Source organism: Engraulis encrasicolus, chromosome 2, assembly GCF_034702125.1.
Source record: "Engraulis encrasicolus isolate BLACKSEA-1 chromosome 2, IST_EnEncr_1.0, whole genome shotgun sequence".
Taxonomy (NCBI): Eukaryota; Metazoa; Chordata; class Actinopteri; order Clupeiformes; family Engraulidae; genus Engraulis; species Engraulis encrasicolus.
In genome coordinates, this window is record NC_085858.1 from 54009980 (window position 1) to 54020272 (window position 10293).

The 10293-nt window shown below is 53.4% G+C and overlaps 1 protein-coding gene across 5 annotated transcripts in view; it reads left to right on the forward strand.

Annotated features, from left to right (window-relative positions):
- gpatch8 (G patch domain containing 8) overlaps positions 1–8273 on the forward strand; it is a 39029-nt gene extending 30756 nt beyond the window's left edge. For all 5 annotated transcript variants that reach the window (XM_063191784.1, XM_063191800.1, XM_063191813.1 and 2 more), the window contains 2 exons: positions 295–425; positions 1740–8273. In XM_063191784.1, coding sequence (XP_063047854.1) covers positions 295–425; positions 1740–6249 — 4641 coding nt within the window. In that variant the 3' untranslated portion in view covers positions 6250–8273. The remainder of the gene's footprint in view (positions 1–294; positions 426–1739) is intronic.
- Positions 8274–10293: the final 2020 nt, after the last annotated feature.

Here is a 10293-nt window from a genome sequence, read left to right on the forward strand (position 1 = left end):
AGGATATCTTTCTCTTCTGTCTGTAATCTTGCTTTGCCTGTCTATCAGTTTTGAAACTATCCCCTGGCTAATGTCCCATCCTCCCCCTCTAGGATGCTCATGTGTATGCAAATGGTGTCTACACGTATGTACTTTTATATGAGCTGTGAATCACTAAAGATCTGACTAATGCTGGACCTGATGGAATTGACCCGTCTGATGTGAAAACAAATAGGACAATAGGACAATATAGGACAATAAAGAATCTAGTCCTCCACCCTATTCTAATCCACCCCGCTCTCTCGTCCTCTACAGAGGCTGAAGGAGTTGAAGCAGCGGGAGTTTGCGCGGAACGTGTCGTCACGCTCTCGCAAGGATGACAAAAAGCAGGAGAAGATGCTGCGCAGACTGCACGAGCTGGCAGAGCGGAGGAAACAGCAGGACAGGTACGGATTACGGATGCCAGTGGTGTGTGTGTGTGTCTTCATGTATAAATGTGTGTGTGTTAGATAAGAAAGATATACATTTCTAGTACTAAAAGTAATTGCAACTTTTTTCTTCAAATGGCTTTCTCAACTATTCATCATTGAGGGACTCGAGAGATCCGAGTTTTTCAAATAGTGCGTGCGCGCGATGCTGCCACCTAGTGTCCACAGGAACAAAGACGTTGCATGGTGCGACTCAATATGCACACTCACTCACACTGGCAGTCATGGTCAAACACACGCAATCACTCAAGTATACACACACACACTTTCACGCCAACATTGACATTTACAGATACATACACACACACAAACACACACACACATCGTTATTCACACACACTTATTGACATTCTCACACAAACACACACACATTGACATTCACACACATCAGCCTACAAGCTCCTCTATGAATACAATGGGCTCTCTGTGTCAACCAAGCCAGCCTGTGAGCACCCACTCACCCCCCCGATCTAATGTGAACGGTCTCAGAATACCAACTTAAGCTTGTTATGGCACAGGGGCGATCGCACACAATGAAAGATGTACACAATTGTGTCTAAACTCACTTGTGTGTGTGTCAGATTGATAAATTGCCTCACAGTCATGAAACTGCATTGGAAAGGGTGAAAAATATATATTTTTGACAATAAGCTGTTTGTGTGATATAAAGTTTGGTCAAAAGCATGATTAGTTAGCTAATGGTTTAAGGTTAAGTGCTCTGTCTGTACTCTGTACCCTGTACTACCCCACGTTTTGTTTCCTCTTTTGTGCACAAGTTCAGGGCATTAAATTAACACCAGCCAACCAGCCAAATGCTGGTGACATTTGAGTGGCTGGTAGACAATAGAGTATGACACGGGAGTGGATTTTCACTCCTGTCCCATCCCGGTCCCAGAAAAAAACTCCCATCCGGTCCCATCCCGAGCTGGAGTAAAAAAAGGAAATCCCATCCCGTCCCACTCCTGTAAAAATGTCTCCAATCCTGCTCACTCCCACTCAAAATCATTCATTTTCGCTCATTTTTATTCCCGCTCTTGCCAGCTCCCATTCGTCTTTATTCCCACTCCTGCCCGCTCCCGTTCATCTTTAAAATTTTGACTCCCATCCCGCCGGACCCACCGGTCCCACAGGAATTCCCGAAAAATGTCATCCTCTAGTAGACAAGACCATCACGTTGTTGGTCTTCCACAAAATGTGTGCACAGGTTGTATATCACTTTCGCATAAAAGTCCATGCAAAATGTAATGTAATACTCATTTGTTCCCCTCACAGGACCCCCGGCAGTGGCCCCATGTTCAAGGCCACCACGGTCGCAGTGGACGGCGAGGACAGCGAGTCCTCCAACCCCGACGGCATCCCCATGACGACGGAAGTGGCGGCGAGCGACGTCAACATGACGAGCACACCGGCGGCCATGGGGGGCTCCCCCCAGCAGCAGGGCGGCTCCCCGAGACCCAGCATGCCCATCAGCTTCTCCTTCGGGAAGCGCAGTGGCTCTCCCAGCAGCCAGGGGGCGGCAGCCGCAGCAGCAGCAGCGGCAGCAGCAGCCGCCGCCGCCGCAGGGGCACCCAAGGTCACCTTCTCCTTCGCCAAGAAGGCCCCGGTCAAGCTGGAGACAGCCGCCGCCGTGTTCTCCGCTGCCAACGTGTTTGTGGAAGAGGGGGAGGACCAGGAGGAAGGCGGTGGTGATGGGGGCGGTGGGGAGAAGACGGCTGGGGAGACTGAGGTAGTGCCGGGGGGTGGAGGAGGTGGCGGTACAGACGCTGCAACAGAGGTGGCTGCTGGCACAGCGTTGTCGTCTTCGACGGGAGCGGCAGCCACGGCGAGCGGTAACGAAGGCGACCAGGCGGCGCCGGCAGCAGCAGGTGGCGACGACGGCAGCTCGCTTCAGTCCACACTGAACAAGCTGAAGATGATGATGAAGAAAGAGGAGGGCTACGCCGGACAGGAGCCCCAGTATTACCACTACATACCTCCCGCCCACTGCCGCGTCAAACCTCACTTCCAGTTCCTGCTCTTCATGAAGGCCACGGACCAGTGCACCATCCCCATGGAAGAGGAAGGCGGTGCGGAAAACGGGAAGAAGACAACGACAACAGCAGCAACAGTAGAGGGGGACACGGTAGCAGCCGCAGCCGCAGCCTCAGCGCCGGAGAAGAAGCCGCTCAAGGAGAGGAAAGAGGGTGCAGGCAACATGACGGTCAAAGACGCGATCCCTGAGCCTTTGGCCGTCAGCTGTAAGACTGAGAAGGACCCCGAGAACGCAGACATGGCGGAGAGTAAACCCACAGAGACTACAACGGCTTCCTCCTCCTCTTCGGCCAAAGTGAAAACCGAGAAGAGGGAAGAAGCGGCCGCGAGTTGTACGCCACCTCCTGCCTCTGGGTGTGCCTCGGCCACGGCCACGGCCACACCGGCGGGGGACGGGGCAAACCCCGACGGGCCTCGCATCCCCACGGGCCCTTTTTTCCCCGTGCTGAGCAAAGACCAGAGCACCACGCTGCAATGGCCCTCAGAGCTGCTGGAGTTCACGCGCGCCCAGCCCGCCCTCTCCTACAGCTGCAACCCACTCTACTTCGACTTCAAGCTCTCTCGCTGCAGGGCCAACAAGAACGCCAAAGCTGGCAGCAGCAGCAGCGGTGGGGACACGAAACAGGCTGCTGCCGGGACGTCCAAACACGCTGGCAGTGGGGAAGGGGCGGCGAGCACGAAGCTAGAGCGTTTGGACGGCACTTCCTCCTCCAGCCAACAGGGAGCGGACCCGCAGGCAGCGGCAAAGGCCGCCGATTCGACCCTGCCCGGCCCAAAGGCAGAGGGCGAGCATCCGCTTCAGGACCCAGAGGCTCCGGGCGGCTCCAAGAAGAAGAAGAAGAAAAAGAAACACCGGAAGGGCAAGCATTCCAAGCGCAAGAACAAGGATCGCGAAAAGACGGCCGCCGCAGCGGAGGGTGGGGGAGACGGGGCGGCGGTAGGGGAGGCAGAGGCGCTGGCGGCAGACAAGACCAAAAAGAAGAAGAAGCACAAACGCAAGAAGAGCAAAAACAAAAAGTCTGGCGAGGAGGAAGAGGACGGCGGGAAGGAGAAGGAGAAAGACAAAGACAAAGAAAAGGACAAGGAGAAGGACAAAGAGAAAGACAAAGAGAAAGAGAAGGAGAAGGAGAAAGACAGCAAAGACAAGGAGAAAAAGAAAGAAAAGGAGGACAAAGCGGTGGCCCTTCTTTCTGCTCCTCCTCCTCCTCCTGAATCCTCTGCAGGGGCATCCACAGGCTCCGACGGAAGCAAGCGCAAGCGATCCTTCAAGGACACTTCCTCTCAGCGGCCGGCCGCAGAGGAAAGCAAGCCCAGCACCTCGGAGGAGCACAACGGCACCAAGCGGTCAAAGGTGGAGCCCCGCGTGGCCCCGACGTCCTGCTCGGCCTCGGCCCAACGAGGGGGCTCGGGCCGCGGCCGGCCGCCCAGCAGCGAGAGCGAGGACGAGGCAGGCGGTGGCGGCGGCGGCAGCTCCCAGAGGCACAACCCGCGCCGGCGCTCGCGCTCGCCCCGCGACCAGGGCCGGCAGCGGCAGCGCAGCGAGGACTCTGGCCGCTCGGGCTCGCGGAGCCGCTCCAGCCGGCACGGAGACCACCACGGCCGCCACCGGCACCACCGCAGCCAGTCCTACTCCAGCAGCTCGGAGCGCTCTTCGGCCGGCAGCAGCTACAGCCACCGCAGCCGCAACCGCTACTCGGACAGCTACAGCGACTACAGCGGGGGCGAGCGCCGTGGGCAGCGCCGTTCTAGCCGCCACCGATCCTCAAAGCGTCGTTCCGACTCTGGGTCGGACTACGAGCGCCGCAGCAGCCGGTCACGACACCACCGCTACTCCTCCTCGTCCTCGTCCTCAGCCTCCCGCTCCAGGTCTCGCTCCCACGGGGGTCGTGACCGCGGCAGCGGGCGCAGGAGACATCGGCGGCGACGGCACCACCGCAGCAGCTCGCGTAGCTCCAGCAGCCGCAGCCGCAGCTGGAGCAGCAGCAGCGGACGCTCCTGGAAGCGCAGCTACAGCCGCAGCCGTTCCCGCTCCCGCTCGCGCTCCTCCGTCTCCAGCCGCGGTTCGCCGCAGCCCCGCGCCAACAGCCCCGCGCGGCGCTTCAACCGCTCCAGCATCTACCGCTCGCAGTCGCCGCGCTCCTCCACGACTAGGGCTGGGGGTGGGGGCGGGAGGACCAGGGGAGGTTCGCAAGGCCCCAGGGGGCCGGGAGGGGGTGAGAGTCGGATGTCGGTCACAGCTAGGCAGCTGCTGGAGAAGATCCAGAACCGCAAAGGCACGGACGAGCACGGCTCAGGTTCTAACAAGCCGGGGGGCAAGGTCAAGGACCCTCCCCAGGGCTACTTCGGGCCCAAGCTGCCCCCGTTGCTGGGCGGCAAAGGCATGCTGTCGCCGTTTGGCAAACTGCAGGCCGGCAAGAAGCCCACACCGTCGGCGCTGCTCCTGACTCGGCCCGACTCCGATAAGAACAAGGGTGCGGGGAAGAGCTCGGAAGCCGGAGGGGAGGTCATCTTAGTGGAGCAAATCCGGGAGTTTCCCCCTCCTCCGCCGCCCCCGGTTCCTCCTGCTCAAAAACAACAGAAACAACAACAACAGCAGCAGCAGCAGCAGCAGCAGCAACAGCAACAGAAGCAACCGGAGGAGAAACCCCCGCCCACCACCAACACCCAGGAGGCCACCCAGGTCCACCCAGAACAGCAGCCGCAGCAGCAACCCCAGCTTTTCGAGCCGGAGCCCGGCCTTCTGATCCCCCCCTTCCAGGGCCAGGACCAGCCTCCACCGGACCCCACGGCCCCGATCATGGAGCGTCTGATGGGGCCCCAGGGGGGGCCCCCCGCCGCCATGCACCCTTACTCCGGCTACGCGCCTCCCAGCATGGAGGAGGAGGAGCTGGGCATGGAGGCGGAGGAGGACGGCCTGGCGCCGCTGGAGAGCCAGCCCATCACCTTCACGCCGGAGGAGATGGAGAAGTACAGCAAGCTGCAGCAGGCCGCCCAGCAGCACATCCAGCAGCAGCTGCTGGCCAAGCAGGTCAAGACCTTCCCCTCGGCGGCGGCGGCAGCAGCGGCGGCGGCTAACCACCTAGCAGCCAACCACCTGGCAGCCGCGGCCAACCTGACGCCGGGCCCTCCCCCTCCGCCCTCAGCAGCGGCTGCAGCGGCGGCGGCAGCAGCAGGCCTGCAGCAAATCCACATCCAGCAGCCGGCCGTGTCCGCCGCATCCGCGGCCACCTCCATCACCACGGTGCAGCACGCCATCCTGCAGCACCACGCGGCCGCCGCCAATGCGGCCGCCAACGCCGCCATGGGCATCCACCCGGTGGCGCACCACACCGCGGCGCACCACCCGGGGCTGTCCGGCCACGCCCACGCACACGCACACGCCCACGCCCAGCTCACGCAGGTGCACCACATCCCGCAGCACCACCTGACGCCCATCTCGCTCTCCCCGCTCGGCCACTCGCAGCTGAGCCACTCGCTGAGCCATTCGCTGGGCCACGCGGGCCTCATACAGGCCCACCACCACCCTACCACCGCCTTCCTGGGCGGCCAGCCTATCCACATCATCCCGGCGTCTGCGCTGCACCACGCCGCGCCCCTGGCGCTGCACCACGTGCCGCACGCCGCCATCTACCCCACGCTGTTCGCCCCGCGGCCCGCCTCGGCCGCCGCCGCCCTGCAGCTGCACCCCCTGCTGCACCCCATCTTCTCTGGACAGGACCTCCAGCACCAGCACCCCAACCACGGCTCCTGAGGACTCACCAATATACACACACAAACACAGACAAGAAAGACACACACACGCACACACACACACACGTGGGGTGGTGAGTGGTGGTGCTGCGCAACTGGAGAAGAGACTCCAGCAAGGCAGGCTAGTAGGAAGGAAGGAAGGATGGAAGGAGGGAGGGAGGGACGAAAGTCGGGGGGTAAGAAGGAGGTAGGATATGATAGGGAGAGGCGAGATCCATGAACTTGTGGCCTGTATCCCCCTCTCTCACTCCCGAGTCAGAGGGAAGCGTGGAGGGAAAAGGCACCAGATGGGCGGAGAAGTCCCTCAGACACCAGCTCTCCCACAGCTTGCTTGGACCATGTGGCGGCACGCGACTACACCCCCTCCCCAAACTAGTGCCCCTACCACTGGGGGGCGCTGTCTATGCAGGGCTGAAGCAAAGGAACTGCCGTTGCCCATGACGTCACGCCATGGGGTGGAGGTGAGGTGAGGTGAGGTGAGGTGAGGGTACGGGAGGTGGGTGTTAGAAGAGGGAGGCAGTGGGAAGATGTGGTTGTAAGGCTGTACCAAGGGGCTTTTTTGAGTTCCGGAGGCATGGGACAGTGCAAAAAATCCACTGGAGTATTTTTTTTCTTTCCTCAAATGTGTTGACTTCAAATCCTGCTGTTGACATTGGTCTCTTGTTTTTCTTTCCCCCCCATTTTTTTTCCTTAGCTCTTGCAGAACCTTGTGGGTAAAAGCCATAAGGTGGGGATGGGAGGTGATCTTGAAGATTGTGTTAACAAGCTTTTTTTGGTGTGTGTGATTAATGTATTAATGATGTATGTACGCTGTCATGAAATAAGGTTTCTAAGCTTCAAAGAATGATGGCGTCTTCCCTATTTGCCTTCTCAATGGCACTCTCTCTATGTCTACCATTTTGAAATTACGGTCACCTGCTGAAGAAAACCCCAAGTGTGGAGCCTTCAGCACATTTATATTGTAAGGTACTTGAATTTGTCAATTCTAAAATATTTAATGTACACCATTCAGCTTACAAAAAGCCATTTTTTGTGAAGTCTTAAAACTTTGACAGCTGGCTGAATAAATGGTGGACTCTAAATTCTGAGGGACCCCAAGGCCCTTCGTCACGCGGCGAGGACGACTCACTGGTTACACGGACTCAAACGGTCATGACGATGTGAATGTCAGTCACTAGAAGGAAGTGCCAAACCACTTCTGTCTCTGTGGGTGGATGCAAGTCAATCTTCTGTCCTTTGTGTCCTTTACTGTAGCCTCTAGACTTGTGATGCAAGGCCCAACGGGTTTGATAATTGAAGTTTCCATTCGGTATCTTGCAAAAACATAATTGAAAGGCCATTCTCTCATTTTGCAATCAAAAAGTGACTGCACTGGTTGGCGGCAAGGAAACCTACAGAAGCAGCCACTGGGGCAAGAGGCCAGAGCCCACAAGGAAAGGATTTGAGGACAAAGATTGACTTGCATCCTCTGCCTCTCTCTCTTGTGCAAGAAATCAAGAGGTGTGTGAGGTCACGTACGGATTTGTACATCCTTGTTCCCAACCAAGATCTGATTCTTTTACTCTTAACTTGCACTGAAAAATCTATACATGGAGATGATGCTGTTTTTTTCTGCATCATGTAACAATTGTAATGATTGTAGAATACGGCAATAATTTTATTTTCTATCGTGGAGATTTTTTTTTTAATTCATGTTCTCCCATGAAAAAAATTCACTCTTGTAATTAGGCTTATTGTAAATAAGGTTGCTGTAGATTAACTTGGATGTAAAGTTGTAGAGGTTTGTAAAACCCCCATATGAGGAAAAATGTGAAAGATGAAATGTGGAAGGTAAAAAAAGCTACTAAAAAAAGACATGTATGTCTGAGGGATGGGAAATTTAAAAGGTGGGAAAGTGGTGTCCACTTTTGTCTCCTGGGGGGGGTGGGTGGACACATGAACTATACTCTGTACAGGGCAGTTATGTTATCTGCTTTTATAATTTCTTAAATGAGTCAACAAAATAAAGAATTTCCAGTTCCGAAAGGGGTGTTGAATCATTTGTCAAGGAAATTACCTGTTTCCACCTTGATAAACTGGCTGCAAAGCTATAATGTGCACTTAATTTACTGTCCCTTTTTTCAAAGTCTACTTGCACAAAATGTGTGTGTGTTTTTTTTGTTTTTTTAAACCACGGCCAAGGAGGTTTTGTTTTCGGTCGCGTTGGTTTGTCTGTCTGTCTGTTTTTCTGTTTGTCAGCAGGATAACTCAAAAAGTTAAAGGTGTACTACTGTATACGTTTGTGGCCAGAGTAGGTATTGCTACTATGCTGATGATTGAAACTGAGGTGCCTGTTGCCAAATTTGTTCTTTTCATGAGTATTTACTAAGTAATAAACTAATATTTACTAGTTTGACCAAAATACAGTATTTGTTGCAGCTAAAAATGTCTATTTCTGGAAATTCAAAATGGCAGACCATGGAGAAGATCCCCCTTTTTATGTATGAAAGGTGCAATTTTCCCAGTCACAATAAATACTTAGAATGTGATGGTGGTAAGTATTCATGAAAAAGGTAACATTTGTGAATGGGCAGCATGAATTCTGGAAATAAAGTACTAGAAATATTACACAGTGCACTTATAAGAACGGATTTGGATGAAACTCTAGAGTTGTTAGTAATGACCCAAGGAACAAGTGATCAAATGCTGGTGGTGATCCGGATCTTTTGAAAGATTCTGGCTGGCCTATACATCTAGACATTGCTGGCCTATACATCTAGACGCCCCTAGTGACCAGAAATTGAATTGCGGGAAAGGGCAAAACATTAGTTTCTAACTACAAAAAGAAGGCAGAAAGACTTCAATGAAAATGGGGTGTAAATGCAAATGTTCTATGAAGCAGTTTCCTTGGCGGAGAGGTCTGTGCTCTCTTGGCACTTCTAGATTGTATTTTTTTTATTTTGTTTTTAAAGTATGACTGCATGTTCACCAATACCTGACAAACACGTCTTGCCGTCATCAGTGGAAATGTCTAACACTGCCACAAGGGGACAGTAGAGTAACTATCACTATGCTCAAACATTGCGCCCTGAGAATTGTCATGCTTTTTCCAGAGGTTCTGGCAACTCGGGTTCGATTCCTGCCAGGGTCATTTGCCATCCTTCACCAACTATCTCCCCCCACTCATATCCTGTCCATCTCTCAACTGTCTCAAAAAGAAAGGCATTAAAAGGCAAAACAAATCTTAAAAAAAAGTAGTAGATAGGCCTACATTGTAATTATTATGTAGAGCAGTCTTTCCCAACCTTTTTTGTCCTGCGTACCCCCTAAGCAAATTGGTCATATGATGAGTACCCCCTCACTCACGCTCTATATCTGTTCCTCTATCCCAATGTGACTACACTCCATATATTTGTTATTATTACGTTTTTCCACGTACCCCCTGAGGTGTGCTCGCGTACCCCTAGTGGTACACGTACCCCTGGTTGGGAAACACTGATGTAGAGGTGCACTCTATAGGATGGTGGCTAGAATAGGTATTGCAACTATTCTGCTCATTGAAGATTACTAATATTGCCAAATTTGAACTTTTCATGAATATTTACTAAATAATAAACTACTATTTACTAGTACCAAAGTACAGTTAATCCTGCAACTAAAAATGTCTATTTCTGCACATTCAAAATGGCAGACCATGGAGTAGATCCCCTTTTTCCATGTATGAAAAGTGCCATTTCCCTGTCTTAATGAATACTTACAATTCGATGGTGGTGGTATTTGTGAGAAAGGATACATTTGCAAATGGGCAGCATGAATTCTGGAAATAAACTACTAAAAATATACACGGTGCACCTTTAAAGTCTGTGCATAGGATGTCTCAGCACAACAAAACGCTGATGTAGCCCACTAATTGGTTTCAGACAACAGTGAAGCAACTTGGGCTATCTAAGGAAATCGAACCTTGAGTCTTTACTGAAACAGCAACTGTCTCAAACAGTACTCATTTCAAGACATAATGTGATATTTTGGAGCCCATCGTCTGTCTCTTTATTTCCAAGCCACTGTC